The sequence below is a fragment of the Momordica charantia genome (genome assembly GCF_013281855.1).
Source record: "Momordica charantia cultivar OHB3-1 chromosome 4 unlocalized genomic scaffold, Mcharantia_2.0 BLBB01000004.1, whole genome shotgun sequence".
NCBI lineage: Eukaryota > Viridiplantae > Streptophyta > Magnoliopsida > Cucurbitales > Cucurbitaceae > Momordica > Momordica charantia.
In genome coordinates this window covers 8,084,658-8,108,983 of record NW_028275162.1, presented here as the reverse complement: position 1 = coordinate 8,108,983, position 24,326 = coordinate 8,084,658, and the positions used below count along the sequence as shown (strand labels likewise).

Genomic DNA, 24,326 nt, shown 5'->3' with positions numbered 1-24,326 from the left:
GAGCTCGAAGTTCGGCCTTGAAGCTTCGATTGGACGAACTAAAGAGTAGTAATCCAACAACCCAAAGTCAAGGAGTAGCCTGTCGGTTACCAGAGTTCCGATCTTCCTGCCCTTTGGAAAGTGATCCTTGTAAAACTTAAGTGTATCAAAGGATGCTTGAGTGAGTTCGGGGATTGGCCTGATTGATACTGCACAAGGAAAAGGAAGGTTCGAGTTAGACGTGAGAAGCAAAAAGTCAAAAGGATTAGAGCTACATAAAAAAGAGCAAGAACGACTCCGTACCTAAGTTCTCAATGCCTATGTTAGAACTTAATTAGATGTGAGCACACTGTTATGAAGCAAGTAGAAGAATGAAGCAATAATATAATCTCAGTGAGAGTGATCTGCTTGAGATTATCTGTGTCGAATTCTCACAATGAGTCATGTAGGGAAATTTGTTTTACCTCGATTAGGGTTATTTCGCTCTTCCTTATACATGTAGTCCAAGAAAGAGCAGGACACACAGGGTGGAATGTCGTGTCAGGGGTAGTTGGGACTATTGACATTCTCCTTCCCTTCGTGCATCACCAAAGGGGAGCGCGACAACATCTTGCGCGATTGCCTAAAGCGTATCGTAATTCGACACAAGGTGTCAGCAACTTGCCCGTTGACTATCGCTTGTATAGGTAGCCTGAGTACACCAAACCGGTGCACTCGAGTTTGAGCCTGGTGCGCTCGCTTTCCATGAACTTGGTCTAAATGGCGTAATTGGAGCTTTGACGCATGTAGCCTTAGATTTACCTAATAACCAACTAAATCACTAATTCTGAAAATACACGCACCATTTAGCTAATAAATTACCATTACATAAGTGACTTATTATCACATAAAATAAAAATATATTAATTATCATCATCTAAGTATCAGTGATTAATGAAATTTTTTATATCATATTTTGTAATTACTTTCTTTTAATAAAATAAAAACACGATATCTATAATTATTCTTATAAGAATATAAGTTAATAAATATGTTTAAAAAGAAGCTACCCACTCAAATTTTTTTTAAACAAAAACATCCACCAAATATTAGGTATTTTCTCTATTTCTTTCCAAACTAGTTATTTTTGTTAGTTATTTGTTATTAAAAAAAATGTTTGTTGTAATATCCTCCAAAAAGAAAAAGGCTTGTTTGAAAGCTTTTCTTTTTTCTTTCAAACATTTAGGAACTTTTTTTCAAAATTTGACCCAATTTCAAAATTAAAAACAAAATAGTTAAGAAGAATTAATTTTTTCAAATATAAAACTTAGCTCGAATTTTGCACCCAAAATAAAAATCCAAAAATAAAATAATTGCCAATGGTTGGTGGAGTCTAATTAATCTATCTATATAGAAGTTCAACTCTTCAATTCAAATACTAATTTTCTTATTAATGTAAGACTAAGACAATTATTGAACTAGAGAAAAAAAAAAAAAAAGGTTCTTGAACTCTTGAACTAGACAAATTGCAACATGTATTTATATACTAAAAACAATATTAATATCAACATCATTTTTCAAATTTCAATCACCTTATTCAATTCAAATGTGAAAGCTACCATTTTGACACTGATGGTTTTTTTCAAATTTCATTAACATAAAAAAATGAGACTATTTTTAGATTAAAATTGAATAGGTAAAACTTCGTTTGATAATAATTTTATGCTTTTTATAATTAAGTTTGTTTCTTAATAATTTTTGTTTTACTTTTCAAATTGAAGAGGTTTTTATTCTTGGCCTTTGTTTGGCCGGACGTTCACAAACCACTTTCTGTCCGACCGTTTCTTGAGGGTTTGGTGGTCTTAAGAATAGTTCGGGTGTGTCTCCTACTCCTCTTATGATAGGAGTTATTTCCTAACTCTTTCTTCGTGTTTGTTTCAGGAAGAGACCTTTGTAATTATTGCAAAAGAAAAGGTATGTCGATAGAGCTGGGTGGAGAGGTCTCAACGACATTACAGGACGTCAATATTGGTCAATGAGGTGATTAGGCGACAGTTGAAAGAGCTGCTCGAAAATGATCATGAAAATCTAAACCAAATTTTGAAATACAAAAAAAGTTTGTTTACCAAAAATAAAATTTATTGATAGGAAAATTCACAAATAATGTCCCTTCTCTTAACTTTCTTGTCTCCTACCTTTGACTCCTGGTTGTCTTGAAAATTAGTTCATCTCTTTTTCTCTTTGTTTGTGAAGGTGAGTCAAATAGTGACCCTCTAATAAATCTAAACTATAATACTAGAATCATATATATAACTCACTTCATGATCAACTATGTTATTATCGTTGTCAATCTAAACATAGTTCAACAGTTAAGATATTAATTATTTATTTTATAGGTCAAAAGTTTGAATTCTCACTCCGAGATGTTATATACTCTAAAAAAAATTCAATGCTAATTTTTTCACTACATATATTAATTATTGATAGATCAACTTATTTGCTTAATAATCCCCTCTATTCTCTCACACATATCTCAATAAACACTTATAATAATTCAAAATTTATAATAGGTAGGTTCAAATTTCTATTTCAAATTTGAATTGTAATTGTTGATGCGCAATTCTAGCCCAAGTAAATTTTGCTATAGATTCGAAGTAGAGAAATACTCGACCAAAGTGATAACTTGCAAAGAGACCCGACATTAGTGTGGCACAATAAGATAGTATTGTCAAGCTGAGAAATAAGAGTGATGTCACACATCTATGCTCGATGGTGATTCAAGTATTTAAAGAGAATCTTAGGATGTGACTTGCATACCCAAGTGATCTGTACTTGACCCTAGAGCGTCTGTCGCGTTGTTATTGTATAGCAAACACCAAGGTGGATGACATGTCGATGACCCTTTCGTATGGTTGCCGAGATATTCCGAGGTATCACACACCTATGCTCACATCTTCAACTCATCTTGTTGAATACCCACGTGGCATCACCTAGTCAACCTCTACCGACCCAGCTAGCGCCTACATGGCAAAGTATTTTCTTACCCATAAGATTAATAGCCAAATGGGGGGGGGGGGGATTAGAGTAGTTGTGAAATGCATCTAGAATTATGCTTATTAAATTTTGAAATGAAAAAGTAGGGAAGGGCCAACTCAGACATGAGTTAGAAACACGAGGGGCGGCAGCTGGCATGCTGAAATGGCACCGTCCTCGCCTTTATAGCCGCCCATGCTGACGTGCTAATAACACCAAACTCTTGGAATATGGCAAGCAAAATCCCCATTCACTCCAATTTGGAATCTGGTATTTGGAATTTGGAATTTTCCTCCTCTTCTCTCTTCTTTCTCTCTGCCCAAAATGAATTATTTCTGTATTTGGGTCTCATTTGCATTTGCATTTCGCTCTCATTTCCCCCTTTTATAAACCTTTGTCTGCTACCCATTTTCCATTTCCCATTTCCACAAAACCCCTCTCCCTCTCTGTTTCTTCTCTCATCTTCGCTCTGTTTCCGAATTTGCAATCAAGGTACGTCTCCCTAGTTGGGGTTTTACAGTTCTTCCATCTGGGGTTCTGTTTTTTTTCTTTTTCCTTTTTGGGTTTTGATCGGTTAGTTCTCTTTGATCGTTCCTTTTACTTTTCGATGATGGAATTCAATTTCTCTTGCATATGCTTCTGTTAGTTGTTCATCGGATTTTCTGCAAGATTTTCCCCCTTTTTTTATTGGGTTCCTTTTTTTTAGTAATCGAATATGATCATCTCTCTACCGCTTTGTTTCTTCAATCTCTTCAATGTTTTGCATGATCATATCTGAGCCGATTGCTGGGTTTTCTTAATTTGTGATGCTCTCTACTTAACATGATATTTTTAGCCTTGTGATTTTGGGGCTTGATGAACTGCTGGTTTGATCATTCTTAATCTGAATCTTTCTTCAAAAGTGGAGATCATGTGGTTTGTTTTGATGATGAAATTTGTTTATGTTGTATGTTATCAGTTTCAGGTGAAGTTTGAAACATGGCGGATGGTGAGGATATTCAACCTCTTGTCTGTGATAATGGAACTGGAATGGTCAAGGTTAGTTACATGTTCTTCGTTGCCGTTCAGTAATTCATTTTGGTTGTTTCTGAACTCGATACATGTAGCTTAAAACACAAGTTAACAAAGTTTCACATACGAAGATGAACTTAGTTCAGCGGTAATTAACATTTTTCTAAAACCAAGAGGTGACTTATTCGAATCTCCCACCCTACTTGTACTAAACGAGAAAATGAAATTTTATTCGAAGCTCGTGGATCGATACATAAGAAGGGCTAATTATATAATTTAATACTTAATGTTTTAGTCCTTAATCTTTCAAAATTTTGGAATTTACTCCTTTGAATTTTCTTTTTTCCTTCAAGTCTTTATTTGTAAACTTCACAAAAAGTTGATGTGATATCAAAATATAGTTGATTAATTGAGTCTACATTTTAATATGATGAGAAAGATATAATACCCACGAATAAAGTTGAAAACTTACTCACTTTATATGATTTAATGCTTAGTAATTTGGGCTGAAATTGCTTGCAATTATTGAAAGAAATATTGATCCAATGTTTGTATACTAATGAACAATTATTAACCGGATACTAAAAATAATAATATTTGTAACCTCAATTAAAATAACCAGTTTTAAATTTATATACTGTCAATCTTTTTAACATTTTTTCATTAATTGAAAAAAATGTATAGTACAAAATTGAAAATTTTAAAATATTATGGATGAAATTAAAAAAACAACGGAAACGTTATTGACTGCATTTTAATATTAAGGAGGAAGGTTTAAGAATCAAAATAGGATTTGAATTTCTTTTTTCCTCCTGATTTCTTGACTGCTTTGAAGCTGTTAACTACTTTTTAGTAACAATGATGTGTGTATGGGGCCGTTGTGCTGATGCCTATTCCTACTACTTTTTTCAACATTTCAGGCTGGATTTGCTGGGGACGATGCCCCGAGGGCTGTGTTTCCTAGTATCGTTGGCAGACCACGACATACCGGTGTGATGGTTGGAATGGGCCAGAAGGATGCTTATGTTGGGGATGAAGCTCAGTCAAAAAGGGGTATTCTCACATTGAAATACCCAATTGAGCATGGCATTGTAAGCAATTGGGATGACATGGAAAAGATTTGGCATCACACTTTCTACAACGAGCTTCGTGTTGCTCCGGAAGAGCATCCGATACTTCTTACTGAAGCACCACTCAACCCAAAGGCAAACAGGGAGAAGATGACTCAGATCATGTTCGAAACCTTTGACGTCCCTGCCATGTATGTCGCGATCCAGGCCGTTCTATCTCTCTATGCCAGTGGTCGTACAACAGGTTCGTGTCGATGAACTTTGGACCATACTTCTCATTTGATAACCATGAAATGGCGAAACTTAACTTAGTAGATATTTGATGAGATGTTGAAGAGCAATGAATCTGTCGATTATTGATGCAAACATCGATAAAAGAAAGCGACATATTCTTTAATAAGATTGAAATTTAAATTTATTCAAGTTGCTGATAGGAATTATATGATTGGAGTCGTCTTTGGTTTTTCAAGCAATGTTTCTCACCCTTTTGAAGATAAAATATTTTGTATTTATGACAGGTTTTTTCACAACCAAGATATTATAAAGATTTTAAATGTATAATATACTGGGTTGGTTCTTCTATTGTGGGTGAAACTTAGTTACATATAATTTTACATTTTTATTTTCTTTTGGTCCTTTTTTAAACTATGCCAGGTATCGTGTTGGATTCGGGTGACGGAGTGAGTCACACGGTGCCAATATACGAGGGGTTTTCACTTCCTCATGCAATCCTACGTCTCGACCTTGCTGGTCGTGATCTAACTGATGCTTTGATGAAAATTCTTACCGAAAGAGGTTACATGTTCACGACAACAGCCGAACGGGAAATTGTCCGTGATGTAAAGGAGAAGCTTGCATATGTGGCCCTTGATTATGAACAAGAACTGGATACAGCCAGGACTAGTTCAGCTATCGAGAAAAGCTACGAGTTACCAGATGGACAGGTGATTACAATTGGAGCTGAGAGATTCCGTTGCCCGGAAGTACTTTTCCAGCCGTCACTGATCGGCATGGAATCTCCTGGAATCCACGAGACCACATACAACTCCATCATGAAGTGCGATGTTGATATCAGGAAGGACTTGTACGGTAACATCGTCCTTAGTGGCGGTTCAACGATGTTCCCCGGAATTGCTGATAGGATGAGCAAAGAAATTACAGCTCTTGCTCCCAGCAGCATGAAGATCAAGGTTGTTGCACCTCCAGAAAGGAAGTACAGTGTTTGGATTGGAGGATCCATCCTAGCATCCCTCAGTACTTTCCAACAGGTACCTTTTGTGATCTACTCCTTGGTCGATAACGATTTTGTTTTTGTTTTCGGTTTTTTGTTTTTCTCAAAAAGGGAGGTTTTGTTTCAAAATTTGCTTAAGATTATAATTGATTGATGCAGATGTGGATAACAAAGGCTGAATACGACGAATCGGGTCCCGCTATCGTTCACAGGAAATGCTTCTAAAGAAGAGTCGTGATGTTAAAACAATGATCTTCCTATACTCAAATATTGTGTCATATGTCAAGTAAAGTTTGGTTAGTTTTTGATTTTGAAGATTTGTTTATATTGTCATAAAAGAGATTGGTAAGTTGGATTCTTGGAGTTGTAAGTTTGGAATGCCTTTTTTTTTCTTTAAAAAAAAAAACAAAAGAGATATTTATAGGTTTTTTTACAAGTAGTTTTTGAAGCCAAACTAAAATTTGTAATAGTTGGGCTGGATTTTATTCATACTTTTGTATGTCAGTGATTTGAGGTCGTGAGTTTGTATGCAATTACAGAGTGTTGTAGAACTTCCTTATTGGACAACTTTTTTTTTCCCTTTAAAGAGTATTTCGAATCTCTGAATTGTTATTTTAGTTTGGAAGTAATTTTGTATGTTTAATTTGTTTTGGTCCCTTTTTATAATGTTTTTAATTTTTATTCGAAATAAGAAAGTAAAAAGATGTATATGTTTTTTGGGTTTAATTAGTAAAACATCTTTGTTAGCAAAAGATTCAGCAAAAATTCAGTTGCATGATCATACCAAAACTTCTTTTATGTTCATAAAAAATTTGAGTTTGAACAAACAAAAATAACAGAAGTATAATAGCACTTCAAATTTTCATTTCAATAGAAAAGTTCAATCAACTACTAAGGTGAGAAAATATCTTTGACCTCCATCTGTGACTGGCTATAAAAAATAGTCCCCCATAGCCCATTCATCACAATGAATACGATTGGGAATTTAGACCTGACCAAATCATTTAAATCGAGAAACCTATTAGTAGGGGTGTAATAATGTCGGGTCGGGTTGGTTTTCGGACCGTAGAAGAAAAATTGACTTGACATGAAGCATGTTGATTTATACCCAAATTGGGTCGAGTTTGGTAATGTTTTCTCTCTTCCAGGGTTTCTGTTTTAGTGGAAATGCATTTGCAAAACGCTAGAAAAAGAAATAAAAATGCCAAGCAAACCAACTCAGAGATTTTTAGGTGTTTTTCTAAAGAGAAATTTCTCGGGTTCAGATAGAGGGAAAGAAAATCCAAATAAAACAGAAATCAGAGGAAATCGCCTGCTAGAGAAGCGAGATTTCAACTGTTATTTGCATGGAAAAATCAACAGAATGGTCACCGCTAGGCTTTCAGGTTCGGCCGATGGGGTTGGTGTCGCCATCACCGAAGGAGGGACACACAATCCCATAAAAAAGAAAACAAAACCCTCAATTTTTTTGGGATAAACCAAACCGACCACTGTCGAATTCGAATCAACCTGAACCAAACCAAGTCGGTTCGGTTTTTTGGGTTGGGTCAGTTCCTTGCACCACTGCCTATTGCCATCGCCATTGCCATCGATGGTTCTAATCCTCCCCAGCAATTATTGAACCCAAAACAAAACCTTAGTAGACAATGTCCCAATAAAAAATTCCACAACCTAAGGGTGACTTTATTTGCAATAGAATTATTCAAGATTTTAAAAGGCAGGCAGAACATCAGCAACACTAATGGCATAGAAATTATCATCCTTTCTACCCTTACCAATCATCATCCTCAAACCCAAACGATCTTAAACGGTACCTGAGTCAGAAAAAAAAAAAGTGCACATATAATGAAGAATCCTTGGTTAAATGACTTGCTGAAAGATTGAACTTGAAACTAGTCACAAAAAGAATATTCATGAATATAACATTCAAAGCAAACAACAGTACAACACTTCACCAACATTCTTAAGAAAAATCTATTAGAACTTGACAAGATACTAAAAACATTCAGAATACGCATCAAGAGAGAAACATATATTTCACTTTGTTGAAACAAATAGGCTAGCAGCGCCTGCCCGAAACTATTATCTAGAGCAGTTATAGAATCAAGAGGCGCTACAAACTGTGTACTTGCCTGATTCTTTTTATCCTTCAGCTGCAATGGTAGTGTTAACCTTTGTAGTTGATAGATGACCACTTGACATCAAATTTGTGTCTTACCTTTCTTATCAAACATGCCAGTAGAAGCTAGATTTACCAAAACACTTTCACTGTTTCTGAGACAAGTAATCAACTACTTGAAAAAGGAACCTCCTCAAAAATTTTGCCTTTTTTTGAACTTGTAACCACTAACCAGGAGGATAACTGTGTAATTAATAACTTTGATCAATCATGTGCACGTGCTCAGGTATGCCACATTTTGTGCACATTGACTTTCTCCTTTGCTGCTTTAAACTCACATTAATGTTTTCTTGTACAACAAGAGAAAACAGTGTGTAAATGGGAGGAATTGGATCCACAAGAAGGACTAAGCTCGCATCTGCACAAAGAACTTGTTTCATCCCATCAGAAAAGATATCACACGTATTAAGCCTGATAGTATTGAGATAAAGACTAAATTCCACCAACAGGTGCATTGTGCATGAGAATTGGCCGGTCTTCAACTTTGTAAAATATGAGCTAATTGAGAGCTAGCCTTAAGTTAGATTCAGCAATCCCCTTCACTTACTCTAAGAAATATTCTCTTTCAAATCTTCCAAAATCAAGGAAGTTAAATTGCAGTATATCACGCTTGCCAAAATTTCTTTAGAATCGAATTTAGGATCCAAAGACCGACATATTGTTCTTTCTAATAATGAATTCAACAAAAGATCAGAGTCACCCAGATGTTGAACTGATCCATCAATGAAAGCTACTCTATTTTTTACTAAATAGAAAAACAGGATTGCATGGATCTGAGATAAGATATTTTGCCCACCAATAACTTGATATACCAATACGGTCCCAGACTCTCATTGTGATGAAGTTAGTAGGGACTCACCTCATCAACTGAAGACTTAAGTAAAGGAAGATACGGTTGCAACTCCAAGAAGTTTCTGGATACTGAGAGAACAGGCTGCACGTGTAAAGCACTAAGCTAAAAATGTTCTGATACAATTTGAAGCTAGGTAATATGAAAATTCATGTATTCCTTCAAGAATACAAGCCTTCAATAGTGAATGAACTAATCCAAGGGAGCCGATCTTGTACAAATGAGTTTGGTAAAAGAATACGTGCCTTGCTTAGTCCCGGAAAGATACCTTCAATATTGAATCAAGAATCAGATAATAACCAACCACTTAACGGCCTGGTTAACAGGTTAAGCTAGCCGGGAAAGCATCAAACTACTTTTTTGATGAGAAACCAAGTTTTGATCGAGAGAAAATGAAAGAATATACAAAGGGCATACAAAAAAATAAGCCCGACAAAAAGGGATCCACCTATAAGAACAGACATCAATGAGTCGATGACACCTAACTGACAAACTACTCAACTAACTTGAATTAACTAATTATCCAACTGACCAATTATAAAATCTGAAGGAGCTGATTTTGTACAACTCAACCATTCTAAAGCATGTATATGATTGATATATGCACCGTTTACATTTCAGAAAGCTAAATTGCCACCTATCAATCTTCAAATTACAAAATGCAGTTTCTGAACAATATTTGAAGAAAGCTGCGTTAGATGCCTATAAGCAATAAAAGTCAAGCAAAACTTCTAACCTATTAAACCAATAAGCAATCTTGTATACCTCATATGAAATAGGCTAAGGTAAAGAAATGGCTTTGTCACTGGTACAGGAGACAACATCTCTCCGGACTGGGCGAGACACTTTCTTCTTTACGTAGGAAGAGTTCCATTCACCACCTTCCTGAGCATAATAGTCCATAGGATACTCCCCTTCAGCCTCTACTTCATCACGTTGGTCACCATTACATCCACATCCCTCACAATCATTACAACTCAATTTAACAGAGCTTGTTCTCTCCCACCAACCATGGATTAGTCCCAGAGCTATCTCAGCCTCAAATGGAGTAAGAAGAGGCTTCGCAAAAGCATCTCCCCAGTCAATTGAAAGACGGGGACAAGCTATCTGAATCCATGCATCCACCGAATCCTCAAACAAAGCTACTCTATAAGGACTGATCTCAGACATCAAGACAACAGTATAATTAAATCCTTTAGACTTCATCTTCTCCTCCAGTCTCTCTAAAATTTTGGGGTTCCCTTGCCTTCCCAAGGTCCCCAGCACAATGCCCCAATTTCTTGCTTCCCTCGCCTTCAGAACCGCGCCTTTTCTCGAGGCCTTCATCCCTTCATGATCATACTCCTCAAGCAACAACTTACCAACGTATGGATCATACCGGAAAACCCTCATCCCGGGGTTCGCTATCATGAAAGCTTCCAAATGGAACCTCCCATCGGCAACAAAAATCGCAACAGTCTCCCCGCTATTGCCGAAAGCAGATGAGAAAATTTTAGGAGCCGTGCAGCCCAGAACCTCTCCAGCAGACAATGGCCTGGACTGGGGTATTAAGACCCGGAAGCCATGCCTCTCGAGCTCCACCTTGGCAACTCTAATGGCAGAGGCGAACTGAATCGTTCCGGCGAGCACGAGGTTGGTGGAATCAAAACCATCAACATTAAGACGAACAGTGTTGACTAGACGAGGAACATCAATGGCAATGTCGACGAAAACGTAGAGGCAGGGAATGGTAGTGGAGTCGATAGGGATGAGGCAGCTGTGGCCGTAATGGATGAGGAGGTCGGCGCGGAGGGCGGCGGCGGAGAGGTCATCGACGCAGCAGGCGCCGTAAGTGACGTCGCCGAGAACGAAGCAGTGAGAAGCGTTACCGAAAGTGGTGAGGATATCGGAGAGGATGAGGGAATACATGAGAAGGCCCTCGGGGAGCTGGAGGGCGACGCGGGAGGCGCCGGTGGATAGGATCCGCCATACGCACTTGTGGACCTCGAAGTTGTAGTTGGAGGGAAGGAGGGAGATCGCGGCGTTCAAGGCCGGATCGTTGAGTATCGAATCGGGGATTTGGTTCTTCACAAATCGCTTCGGCGGCGGCCTTGACCTTGATGGGAGCTTGATTTCAGTGCCCTGAGAGACAACGGCGAGCGCCGGCGGCTTTTGGACCTCCGACTCCATTTTTGCTCTCAGAGATAACTGAGGGAGAAGGGCAAGTCCGGAAGATTATATTTAAGGAAATTGTAAAACTAACTCAAAAAAATTTGGACTTTAGGAAACCGACTCAATCTTTAAAATTAGGTTAACTTAGAAGTTTATACTTTTAAATATGTGTCTAATACAACTTTCAATTTCGTATCTGATCCATCATTGAATTTATCTAATAAGTCATTTTGACATATTTGGCATTTTTTTTAATTATTTTAGCAATTTGACATGAAATTAAATTATGTGCCCACTACTAGAACCCTCAATTTTCAATTATATCTGTCAAAGTGAGCATAGTTCAGCACTAATTGGCATATACCTCCAACCAAGTGGTTGTAAGTTCGTATTCCCTCCCCAACATGTTGTATTCAAAAAAAAAATCAATTATATCTAATAAATATATTAATTTTAAAGAATGTTGATTAGATTAAAGACATATTAAATGCAAAGTTAAAAATTCAAGTCTCTATTAGATACAAAATTCAAAATTACAAGTCGTGCTAGACACTTTAAAAGTTCAAGAATCTATTAAATACAAATTTATAATTTAACCTTTAAATTAAATTTTTTCTAAGTCCTTGTTAATTCAAGTCGAATGTTAAAATATATTTTTGTTCTTCTTCGTTAAATATATCATAATAAACTCTCACCAACTTTTTTACCATTATTTTATCAACCAACCGTAAAGTACATCTTTGATAAACACGTTTTCATCCTTTCTTTACCGGCTAATTTATCACTTCCCAAATATATCACTTTTTACTACATTCTCCACATTTTACACGTTTTTTTTTTTTTACTACTAGACACAGGATTTTACATGCACGTTAATTTACTTGAGTTCAAAATTTTTTAAGAACAATTTGACTGAGCTAGCAACATTATCATTTCAATTTTATTTTTAATTTATGCAGTGATTTGAGTTTTTTTTCGGGAGAAAATATTAAACTAAATTTCAATTTGGTCCCTTCAGTTTTAAAATATACACTTTTAGTGGAGAATAGTGAAATTCAAAAAACACTCCATAATTAAAACATTTAAAGTGTGACAACTGACGACTAAATTTATAATCTATACTAATTTCTAATTAGGTCAGGTCAAATGAATTTTCCCTACTACAACAAGAAAAGAAAAGAAAACCAATAAATAGTGCAGCAAAAATCTTATGCAATTAACACAGCTGCTGCTATTACATCACTTTTTGATGCTTAAAAAATTTATAACCTAACAGTTTACTTCATTCATTGAGGCTTCCTAAGATCGCCATTGTCTTTCGAAACCTTTGTCAATTTTCTTCTTCTCTTCGATTTCTCAAACGAAATCTTGTTATATTTCTGGATGGGTCCTTTCCTTTCATCTGTAAAAAGATCTTTATACTTCTCTAACACCCTCTCTTTCTCTTCATGCAAGCCTAACATCTCATACGCATCTGCTACCCTCTGCACTATGGATTTTTCTGGAGGTTTGCGTCCAAAAGCTTCAAGATCCTTAAAAAGCTTTTCAATACAAAAGGCAAGATCAGCATAAAAGAAAACAGGAGTAATGATCTCAGATCCAGAAGAATTCTAAATTCACCGATGATAGATAATAGATATCATTCTATAGCAAAGAGTAGTTTTTTTTATAAAGAAACAAGGATGTATATTAACCATGAAACCCAAAAATGAGGAATACAACCTAAAGGCGGAGGGTAGAGAACCCTCTCTCAAGACTATACAATTTCAGCTTTTCACTTTTCAATCTTGCATAATCAAAAGCAGACTGTAATTACAAAAAATCTTTTTGTGGATGGAAGCCCACCAAAGAAGCTGTATGCTTGATATTCAAAAAAAAAAAAAAAAATCTTTCAAAACTGCTTTGTCCTTGAGAGTTCTATTTCTTTCTCACCAAAGAAGCTAAAGGAGAGCCTTCGCCGCACGGTTCCAAAGGACATAAGTTTTTCCTTTGAATGCGTTTCCACCAAAGCCTTCTGTGAAGTCATCTATATTCCTTGGGAGACAAAAGGAGAAGTCTAAGAGAGGCAACATAATTCCATGCCTCTGTAGCGAAAGAACAATGCAAGAAGTGATCCACATTTTCTGAATTTTGCAAGCACAAAGCACAAATATGGGGAGAAAGAGCCAAATGTGGAAGTCCCTTTTGTAGTTTCTCTGCCGTGTTAGTGCTCCGGTAGAAAATAGTCCAAAGGAAGACTTTTACCTTCTTTGGAACTCTAAAATTTCAAGTTTTGTCCGAATTTAGCTTAGGAGAAGGGGTGGTAATAGCCAGCAGAGCAGATTTTACAAAGAACAGGCCTGTGCTATCAGCTTTCCACCATATCCTATCTGTTCCTTGACCTAAAACCACCCCATCTATCTTCTCCGTGAGAGCAGCCCAACTGTCCACCTCCCTTTCAAAGAGATTTCTTCTCAACACGAGGTCCCAACTTCTGAAACCCAACATTCTGCAACCGATTTTCATTTTTTGGAGGATAATCCATAAAAATCAGGAAAGGTAACTGAAAGGGGTGGGTCATATATCCATGTATCTTCCCAAAAATTGACATTCTCACCCTTTGAAACTTTAAAGAAGGTGAGGTTGGTAAAAGATATGCTCGTACCTTGAATGTCAATCCATGGTATGCCAATCGATGACCCCCCTATATGCAAAGTAGTCTAGACATGAGTGTCTTCTCCATAGATCGCAGCTATGACCTTTCTCCAAAAACTGTTTTTTCCCACTGCAAAATGCCAAAGCCATTTCATGAGGGCTTTGTTTCTAAGGGATAGAGATCCGATGCCCCTAGACCTCCTTGTTGATGGGGCAAGGCGGACCATGACCATTTAACCAAGTTTCCCATCGGCATATGCTTTCCTCCGTTCCATACAAAGTCCCTCATAAGCTTCTCCTTAGATGTAATCACTGTTTTGGGGGCTTCTAGGATCGAGAAATAATAAATGGGGATGCTATTATGGATAAATTGAGCCAAGGTGAGGCGTCCCCCTTTAGAGCATCAGAGATCTCCATTTTTGAAGTATTTTATGTATTTTGTCCACTACCGGATCCCAAAAATTGGCTCCCTGTGATTGCCTCCTAGAGGGAAGCCCAAACAAGTGAAAGGTAGGGTTTCTGATTTGCAGCTAAAGGTAGAAGCCCATATGTTAACCTCTGTGGCGCTGCAATTTATACCAATCACGGTTGTTTTGGCTATGTTAAGTGAGAGGCCCGATACTATTAGAAAGAAATGAATCATCCCCCACCAGTTTTCCATCATCTGAGGGATAAAAGGACAGAAAATCAATACATCATCAGCATATTGGAGGTGGGTAATTTCCACAGCAGGCGATCCTATGGAAAAGCCTTTGATAATGTTCCTTTCTTTGCAAAAATTGATCAATGCATCCCCCACAATGGTGAACAAGAAAGGGAAGAGAGGGTCCCCTTGTCTAAGGCCCCTCCTAGCCAATATTTTTCCCCTCGGTCTACCATTTATAATCATAGAGAAATCTGTGGTTGTAAGACAGCCTTGAATCCATATACGCCATTTACTCTCAAAACCTTTGCCTTAAGGACCGCATCGAGGAAGGCCCAATCGACTTTGTCATATGCCTTTTCAAAATCAAGCTTTAGAAAAAAACCTTTCTTTCTCTCCTTTTTCCAATGACCCACAGTCCCTGAGGCAACTAGAATGGCATCTAATATTTGGCGGCCCTCTACAAACACTGCTTGTGAATCGTGAATGATCAAGGGAAGAACTTTCTTTAGTCTAGTGGCTAGGACTTTTATAGCAAAGAGTAGTAGAAATTCCTATATCAAAGAGTAGTAGTTATCAGACAGGAATTTCTCATTGACAATTTCTACCTCCAAGACTAAGTGAAGGTTCTGCAGTATTGAGTGCAATAACAATAACCAGCCTATAAAGAGATATTAGATCTTCAAGGCGAAAACCTGTCAGAATTGGAATGATAGTAGCTAGATTGCTTCTGCTTTTTCCCCATCTTACTAGAATTACTTCGACTTCAATCATCAGTTGATTGCATATCTATACAAACTAGCATGAGAATTGATAAAATCAAAGTTTGCGAATTTGGGTTACAAGGGCATTTATCTTACTCTAAGTTGTGAAGTGGATTACTCTAGGAGCTACAAGAAGAAATATCCACATCACTTCCCTACCACAATCAAGTTAGTAACTTGGTATCAGATTTTGGGAGGATTAAAACAAATAAGAGACTTTTTCCCTATTTTTTTTCCATCGTTTCTTTATCTATAGTCTTTGTTTTGATCACCTTTGTCCTGTTGCATGATAGTCCTTTGTTAATTCGCCGAAATAACTGGAGTCTTAATTGGGAACTATCCAACAAGCGTAATAATATGAAGTCTTAATGGATGACCTCATGCTTCATTTTTACACCTGAGATAAGGTCAACAGATCACCGATTTTTGGTACTCTTTTTTATTCACATTGAAATCGTAGAAAAGTCTTTTGCCTCCCAAGAGGACAAGGAAAGCTAAAAATAATCAAAAGAGGTCTAAATATCTCTTCAACCAGAGGAACCATTACAGATCTTTTTTTTTTTTTTATAAGAAACATGTGTATGTTTTACTCGCAAAAAAGAGGTACAGCACTAGGGGCAGGGTCAGAGGAAGCCCCCTACTCTTCAAAAAATCTAATTCAAGAAAGAGCTCCAATTTTGGAGAATTACACCGAGGGAGTAATTACAAAAAGAAATTATTCAAAGAAAGACACCACCTGGAGGACATTAGCTGTACGTTTGTCCAAAAACTATCAAAAGTCAAACTCTCATTCTTAAAAGTCCTCTATTACGTTCTAGCCAAAGGTTACATAGAGTAGCCACAATGACATAGTTCCAAAGGCTTCTGGTTTTATGCCTAAAACTTCCCCATGAGTGAATGCACCAACCAGTCTTCAATGTGGTTTTGGAGGCAAAAGCTTATATTGAAGACATTAAAAATTATATACCAAGCCTTTTGGGCAAAGGAGCAATGAATAAAGATATGGTCCAACGTTTCTTCGTCCATGTTGCATAGAGAGCACACCGATGGGGAGAGGGCCCAGTTTTTGCATCGTTTTTTAAATCTTTCGTGCGTATTCAAGCCTCTATGAGCACAAGAAGACTTTTATCTTCTTTGGATATCTAAAGTTCCAAATAGCCTTCAGAATCAATGAATTCAGGACTTGTCAAGTTTATGAACGTTTCCTTCGTAGTAAACTGGCCCGAGCTTCCTATTTTCCATTTAATCACATCTCTCCCTTCTCCCAATTGCACCACGTCGATCTTGTTGACCAAACCCAGCCAACTGTCTAGCTCTCTGTCAAAACGGCCTCTTCTAAAGCCAAGGTCCCAGTCACACTGCTAGGCATTCCAGCAAATTAGCTATCGATTCCTTTTTTTTGGAAGACAAAAGGAATAGGTTCGGAAAGGCATTTTCTAAAGAACAGTCACCTACCCATAAATCCTTCCAAAACCTGATTCTTTGACCGTTGTTTGCCTTGAATCCAAGGAAGCTAAGGAACTAATTCGTATTTCTGCCTATGTCGTACCAAGGGCGACCTTTAGGGGCTCCTTTTGGAATTGCAACCATCCACCGTTTGTTGTACTCCAATAAATATTATCTATCACTCTTCTCCATAAGGCATCTTATTCCTGAGTGAAACACCATCGACACTTGAGAAGGAGAGTATGGTTCCGTTGTTTAAAAGATCCAATACCCAATCCGCCAAAAGAGAGGGGGAGAGAGGTCCATTCCCATTTCACAAGGTGGCTGCACGAGTGAGAGTCCTCTCCTTCCCAAAAGAAATCTCGAACTAGGTGGTCCATTTCTTTTGTAATTCCCACAGGGGCTTTTAACAAGGAAAAATAGTACAGAGGTAGACTATTGAGGACCGATTGGGCCAAAGTTAACCGACCCCCTTGGGAAAGGAAGAGGCCTTTCCACTTAGACAGCTTGGCTCAGAATTTGTCCACCATAGGATCCCAGAAGCCAAGGGTTTTTGGATTACCCCCTAGAGGAAAACCGGATAGGACATTGGGAGTGATTCAATCTTGCACCCTAAAAACGTTGCACAGTCTTGCGTCATCTCCTCACTAATATTGATTCCCACCAGAGAAGTTTTGTTGATGTTGAGAGACAAACCCGAGGCAAAGATAACATGGAAATGACCTCAAACCATTGTAATAGATCTTCCGTAGTTCCTTGACTGAAAATGATTGTGTCATCCACATATTGAAGGAGGTTTAAAGGGACCCTTTTACTTCCCATCAAGAAGCCCTTTAGGATAAGTTCCTCATGAAGTGTCTAGACATACTATTTTTTGTTTTTAAGATGGGAGGAAAAATGTACTTCCTATACCAAATAGTTTAATTGGAAAAAAGGGAAAATAACAAAACAATATCCCAAACATAAAGTCATTTCCGCACTACATTGGCTAAATGAAAGAGAGAATTATACCTTCACAAGATTGTCTAGCATTTTATTTCGATAGTATATTGATATCATGCTTCTGCATAATTGCCAAGGGACCGAATGTAGATCTGCACCAATTTTCATGACCCAGAATTTGTGCGATTCTTCTGCTCGATGGTCCATGTCTAAAGCCCGTATTAACTGTCCGTAGACTCTCATAGTGGTTCCCTGCCCCTTGCTTAACATCCATTTGATTACCTGGAAGACATTCACATGAATCTAACACCAACTGTTTCTATAACCTGTACCTTTACCCATTAACTTTATCTAAATCCAACAGGAGCAAGCTTCAGAAAAATGTTTAGTACTTAATTTTTCCACGGTTTAACTCAGTAATATCTATAATACTTGGATGCTATAACCCAGGTGTAAGTATTTTCCAGTTTATGCAAAATAATGTAAACATATCAATTTTTAACAAAGCTATATTTCACGATCACAACTTGAATCAAACTGTAGAGTAATAATCAAATAGATGTTCATGTGTGGTTTCTTCGCTATAATTCACCCTTTCTCAAACTAAGGCTCAGTTGTGCATTCTCTTAGATTCTGTGCATTTGCATCTAATTGCAGGCACTTATTCCTGCCCCATATATTCAATGTTCTTCGTGTCTTTTGTCTAGGGAGATTACTAATCTCACAGATTCTACATCAACATGGGAAGAGTGGGGAAAGATAAAAGAGAGTAGATAAAGAATGGCTGGTACAGTTCATACCTGAACAACTCTATGCCACTGTTGTTCCTTCTCAAGAACAGCTAATACCTGCTTAAGGGATGCTATTGGAAAGTTTTGCTCCCATGCAACCCAGGCATCAAGAGCACCATAAACAGCCTCCTTACTACCTCTCAGATCAACAAGCTTCAAAAATTGGAATGATTAAGAGAACCGATAAACCTCCAAGGTCATATAATTACTTTTAAGAAAATCAAAATTTGATATTGGACCTTTGAATAAATGGAAGAAAGCTTATTATGGGCGTCATCTAAATAAAAAAATGTCAGATATATTTATGTCATGTAATTCTGAACTTGTATTAATCATCTTCCTGTAAGAAGTAATTTTGCATACAAATCATAGGGCTTATATTGACAGAGAATACAGCTGAACAAATAATATATTGTTAAGCTATTCCTTAGTTGGGCTGCATCAAAGTACAAAATATCAAATTTCAAAGAGCAAGTGGACTTCTCACTGAAAAATTAGATTTTTTATTATAATTTGATGATTTTTTTACAGAAAAAACCAAACTTTGATTAAGAAAAAATGAAAGAAGACAAAAATTCCTAGAAAACACAAGTCCAGAAAAGGCATAATCCACATTGATCAATGAAAGCAGAATTAAAATTTAGTTGCCTTTCCCCAGTGGAGTGTTTTGTTCAGCAATTGTTGTGGAAACAAGAACACTCTTCAATTTCCATTTTTCAGCAATATTTGTTAGTTTGGCCTCTACTGGTATGACCTATACAAGATTAAAAAGTTCCTCGTCCACCTTACAAGACCTTTCTTAAGAAGATCTTTTATACATGAAGTGCCTCTTTCTTTCTTTCTTTTTTTTTTGTCTGTTTTTGGCATTTGGAATTAGTTATCATGAAAAATTCAATAGCCTCATGTTCAAATGAAAATACACCTACAACATAATTTCAAACATCACTGGATAAAATTCAATAGCCTCTAATGAAAAATCACCTATAACATAATTTCAATCACTGTATAAATTATACATAAAGGTGTCTTCCCTGTAACTTTAAACATCACCCTTGAAGTTGAATTTGAACCCCCAACTAAAAAAGGAAGATATTTGGCCGTTTATACTTACTGTGGCTACAAGGAAGTTAATTTTGTCCTTCCGTGAGACATTTTCCCCAATTTGGTGCTTTCTCATGTCTCCATCATTTTGCTCTGATCTCTGGCACAAAGCTTTACTATTGTTAACATCCTGGATCATTGGTAGACAATTTAAGATTCAACTAATTTATCATAAAATACGTATACAATAATTTCAATAATTACTATTACTCTGTCTAAGTGAAACTCAATGCATATCAGATTTGTGGGATGTTTGACAGAAAAATAAAAACAAAATAAAGAGAAAGAGAAAGAGAACTACACATTTGTAATTTCAAAAGTTCACTCAATATTAAACATAATCTAATGCACCATAGTAGAAGAGACTAAAAACAAGCAGAAAGATTTACGAGCAGAAGAACTTGACAAGTGAAAAGATCCAGCACTCTTTTATCCTCCTAATTATAACAAAGATAATGGAACTCTTTTCCTTCTTTAAAGCCTTCAATAAAAGATATCTCATCAAACTTAATATCACTTCTGCTACCAAATGCTGCAGTTTAAATAGTGAGAACTATAACAATTATACCAAAAAAAAAAAAATCAAATCTTTAAAAGATTAACAGAACTAATGTACTCTCCTAAGGCATCAATAGACTAGAAAAGTACGCCCCATACTTTCAAAGAAATGACTGTACAACTTTGAGCGGCAGGTGCAGCATGTCAGATACCTTATTTTTCATATCTCTATCAGCAAGCTGTTGACACATTTGAGCTTGAACCATTGTACAGTAACAAGAGTTCCCAACTTGCAGTCTGCTGACTCCAAGGTCCATTATTTGTCCAGCCTGTGTGAGCATAATGAATTGAGATTCGTTAAAATAAATCTGAAACAAACACATGCTAATGCAGTATATGAGAAAGTAATGCGCAACTCTACTCTAAGAATTTCCAACCAAGGTCTTGACGTTCCAAATTCAGACTAGACTAACAGGAGCTCAGTTCTAGTAATATCATAAAATTACTACCATAAATAAGGAAAGGAGAACGTTTTTAGCCCAAATTGAATTATTCCATGAGTGACACAAAACAAAGGATTTAAGTTTAAAAATAAAATAAAATTGAGCCCAAAGGTAAACTAGTAGGCAGTTGTAATCCGAAAAACCAGAATCGGAAACAAAATAGATGTCAACACATAAGAGAAAAATCACATTAGAGAAAGTAACAAACAATCATATGAGTTCTTTATATAAATTTAGGGTTGTAAGAAGAGGAACCTACCTCTTCCGTCCAAAAACTAAGCAGAAATAAAGAGAAACGAAGAACTGTGTATTGCCAATCCAATCAACAAATCGAAATGCATATGAAGACATAATCAAGTGACAGATGAACCCAAAAAAGAGCTATTGAAGTCCAAGCATTCAAACATTTTAGGAGATGAATGCGGAGAAAAACAAGTTCGTAAACTTACAGTTAGGTCTCGCAACAGAGGCGTTACCCATGTCGTAGCCCGATGAAACCTCCGGACGAGCATGCTGGAGCAGAGTGCCTGTAATGCCCCAGAAAAATTCAACAATGCTCCCAGGGAACAAACTCCCTATTCAACTCTCCCCCAGAACGAAAGCATAAGACAACAAATAAAGGATAACAATGAGGGAACTCATACTCCAAATCTCCTAAATGAAGATTGTCTGCCCTCAGTGAGCTAATAAGTTCATAAAGAAAGGAAACTTCTACTTGACCAACAAGTCCAAGGTAAATGAGCAATCCAACAAGTGACGACAAAGGTTCAACTGGAAAGGAAACAAAATACTTCAACGCGAAACAAAAACAACCATAGCTAGTCCACTACTATCAATGAGTCCCTACGCCCCCGACAGTCATACTACAATTCAACTATCCTGAGTAAGGTTAACGTAGCCCCTTTCTTGGTCAAGCCTCCTCCACGTCATCACCATGGCCACACACTTGGCCTACACCTAAAAACAATAATTGCAGAGGGGCGTGAGTATGTAAAAATACTTCGTAAGTAGCCCTCACTAACTAAACACAGACATCATGCTCGACATCGCAACACGCATCACAAGACTACATATGGTAACCATCACAATAGGAAAAAAAAATAAAAACAGAAGTCAATACACATACATACGGTCCAAGCATCACGCCTCACAGAACTTCGACCGCAAGGCTTGTTGCCTTCTACCCTTCCCGAGTTTCTTCTTGCCCATCATATTATGTTAGTCCTCCAAGTCTAACTCTTTGATTCGTATCGGCCCTCAGCCTTTTGTACCCAATACCCCGACACTCCTATACCGAAGCTTGACGTTCGACCTTGACCCCTACTCTCAGGACCTCGAACTGTGCATCGACCCTTGAACCCTACTCTCAGGACCCCAAACTGTGCATCGACCCTTGACCTTTTGTACTCAAGGCCAAGACGTCTACTCAGCGTATTGGTCCTTGACCGTCACCACATCAAGAACCAATACTCCTCATCAAAGATTCATCATGCCGACCCCCATCCTTTTGTACCCAGAGCCTCGATACCCAGTAGTGACGTAACATCCTCGACCACTTGCCTCGAAGCTGGTACACTTGTGTATCCACCTCACATTACACAACCGACCCCGCATTCGAGTCATGGTCCTCTGTTAAAAGCCTATCCTACCATTCCAATTTTCCCACAGCATATTTTCGCATCAAAGTCATCCAATAGGACAGTAACGCATTACAGAACACAAAAACACACAATTTAACATTTGTTCAGCTCATTTCCACAATAGGTACTCCAACACATTAGCCCAAGCCAAGAGATAACACGACTAACATAGTCACAAGTCACAACAACAAGATCCTAGCATTTTCTACACCATATGCAATACAATGACAATGACCCTCTTGATTCAGGATGCTCTTACACCTAGAAACTACGAGAAGAAAGCCCAGCTAATTCATACAAATTATTCCCACACTTTCTACTATATACGGTCACAACAAGAGTGTCAAAACATATATGATAAGTAAGTTTCAGCACATTATATCGCGAAGGACTACGTCATGAGAGTTCAAACATATCACAAACAAATTTTCCAACACATTACAACATGAGAAACCACATCAAGAATATCCCGACTTCACCTAACAATTTTTGTTCAACACCTAATAGCATGAAAAATCACATCATTAATTCTCAAAACAAACCTACAGCAAGAACGTAACTCATCGATAGCATCTACAAGCCTTTAACCATGACAAAAAAACTTTTACATACATAAGATGCACAAAATAAGATAGCTGAAAAAGAAACCATGTCAAAAGCACCTACTAACACACACATCCGCCCCTTAGTGCTACTTACACACTGCTATGTTCCTAAACCTTGCGTCGATTCAACACTTAGGCATCAAGAGAAAACTTGCGTCGATTCAACACTTGGGCATCAAGAGAAAAAAAACAGCTATATAATCCAACATAACGAGCATTCCCTGCAACATGCATCATTCCACAACAGATCTCAACAGCTCAACAATACAAAATTTCCATTATTATCACCGACGGACATTCAATACTACTCAGGCATATAATCCAACATAAACAAGAGTTACACTGCACAATAACGTATCGAAATCAATATTAAACATCATAAAACAGCACAACGACAACCAAAAAATAAACATCAACGCACGCACCAGCCCCTCGTCTACTTACACACAACCGCGTCCCTAAGTTTTGCGTCGATCTCACACCTAGGTACACAAACAGAAAAAAAAAAACAGCAAGTTACATTTAATATTCAGCCTTCGAAATCAATTCTAAGAGGGTTCAAATGACTCATTACCATAAAATCGACTTCGTATAGGTGTGTGTAACCTAGATCTAGCTCGCCAAGGTGTGGGTAGCTTAGATCGGGCTTCGAACGGGTGTGGGTAAGCCCGAATGCCACTGAAACGCTGCTGTCCACGAGTTGCAGCAGGAGAGACGCACCAAATCAGGTACCGAACACTGCTGTACACGCGCCTAGGTGAAGAAGGAGTGTTGTTTGGACCCGAAGCCGTCAGAAGTCGTTCCCAAATGACGATCTGTCACGAATGACCCTCGGACCGTCGCTGTTGCTGCAGAAACCGCGCGTCACTACCGTTCGGGTTTGGTCTCGACGTGCAACGGATCGAAGATGGTGCCGCTGCTGCTGTTATGAACTCACCGCCGCTGGAACGTCGGGGTAGACGAACGCCGCCGAGGAAGAAAGGTCGCGCCGCCGTTGAACTCACTGTGCCGCCGTCGGGGTGTGGATTGTCGGCGAGCTCACGGGTGGAGTGTTGCCGACGATGGTGGAGAACGCCGATGCAGAATCCGTCGCGCCGTCGTGGAGATGCCGTCGGGTTCTTGAGCAGCGTGTTGCAGGCGTCGTCGGAGTGTGCCGCCGCCGGTGAGGAGTTGCTGGAGAAGAAGAAGCAAGAGGGGGGTGACTTACGGCTGGAACATGAAGTGGGGAGAGGGGGAGAAAGAGATGGCTAGGGTTTTCTTTTGTTTTTTTTTTTTT

The 24,326-nt window shown here is 37.8% G+C and overlaps 3 protein-coding genes across 12 annotated transcripts; 1 reads left to right on the top strand and 2 right to left on the bottom strand.

Annotated features, from left to right (window-relative positions):
- Positions 1 to 3,326: 3,326 nt before the first annotated feature.
- Positions 3,327 to 6,920, top strand: LOC111021666 (actin-7). Of its 2 annotated transcripts, none has more exons than XM_022298691.2 (5): positions 3,327 to 3,483; positions 3,950 to 4,029; positions 4,923 to 5,316; positions 5,727 to 6,340; positions 6,463 to 6,920. In XM_022298691.2, the coding sequence occupies exons 2-5, from the start codon at positions 3,970 to 3,972 to the stop codon at positions 6,526 to 6,528; spliced, it is 1,134 nt and encodes a 377-aa protein (XP_022154383.1). In that variant the 5' UTR covers positions 3,327 to 3,483; positions 3,950 to 3,969; the 3' UTR covers positions 6,529 to 6,920. The 2 variants fall into 2 exon arrangements, with proteins under 2 accessions (XP_022154383.1, XP_022154384.1); XM_022298692.2 differs by having other exon boundaries at positions 3,387 to 3,483; positions 3,956 to 4,029.
- LOC111021686 (diphthamide synthesis DPH2 family protein) lies at positions 6,675 to 11,581 on the bottom strand. Of its 4 annotated transcripts, XR_002602864.2 has the most exons (3): positions 10,098 to 11,579; positions 9,342 to 9,600; positions 8,197 to 8,840 (listed from the first exon to the last, which is right to left on the bottom strand). XR_002602864.2 is itself a non-coding variant. In XM_022298718.2 (2 exons), exon 1 carries the CDS (start codon positions 11,499 to 11,501, stop codon positions 10,113 to 10,115), a length of 1,389 nt encoding a protein of 462 aa, XP_022154410.1. In that variant the 5' UTR covers positions 11,502 to 11,581; the 3' UTR covers positions 6,675 to 8,117; positions 10,098 to 10,112. The 4 variants fall into 4 exon arrangements, 3 of the variants coding, with proteins under 3 accessions (XP_022154410.1, XP_087979537.1, XP_022154409.1); XM_022298718.2 differs by lacking the exons at positions 8,197 to 8,840; positions 9,342 to 9,600 and adding an exon at positions 6,675 to 8,117 and having other exon boundaries at positions 10,098 to 11,581; XM_088123411.1 differs by lacking the exon at positions 9,342 to 9,600 and having other exon boundaries at positions 10,098 to 11,581.
- Positions 11,582 to 12,580: 999 nt separating this feature from the next.
- LOC111021690 (PPR containing-like protein) lies at positions 12,581 to 24,326 on the bottom strand. 6 transcript variants are annotated; one of them, XM_088122536.1, is made up of 9 exons: positions 23,625 to 24,325; positions 23,495 to 23,532; positions 21,450 to 21,762; positions 21,255 to 21,332; positions 20,515 to 20,631; positions 19,815 to 19,934; positions 18,713 to 18,856; positions 17,982 to 18,194; positions 12,581 to 13,024 (listed from the first exon to the last, which is right to left on the bottom strand). In XM_088122536.1, the coding sequence occupies exons 4-9, from the start codon at positions 21,315 to 21,317 to the stop codon at positions 12,770 to 12,772; spliced, it is 912 nt and encodes a 303-aa protein (XP_087978662.1). In that variant the 5' UTR covers positions 21,318 to 21,332; positions 21,450 to 21,762; positions 23,495 to 23,532; positions 23,625 to 24,325; the 3' UTR covers positions 12,581 to 12,769. The 6 variants fall into 6 exon arrangements, with proteins under 6 accessions (XP_087978662.1, XP_087978666.1, XP_087978661.1 ...); XM_088122540.1 differs by having other exon boundaries at positions 19,815 to 19,904; positions 21,255 to 21,762; positions 23,625 to 24,326; XM_088122535.1 differs by having other exon boundaries at positions 21,255 to 21,762; positions 23,476 to 23,532.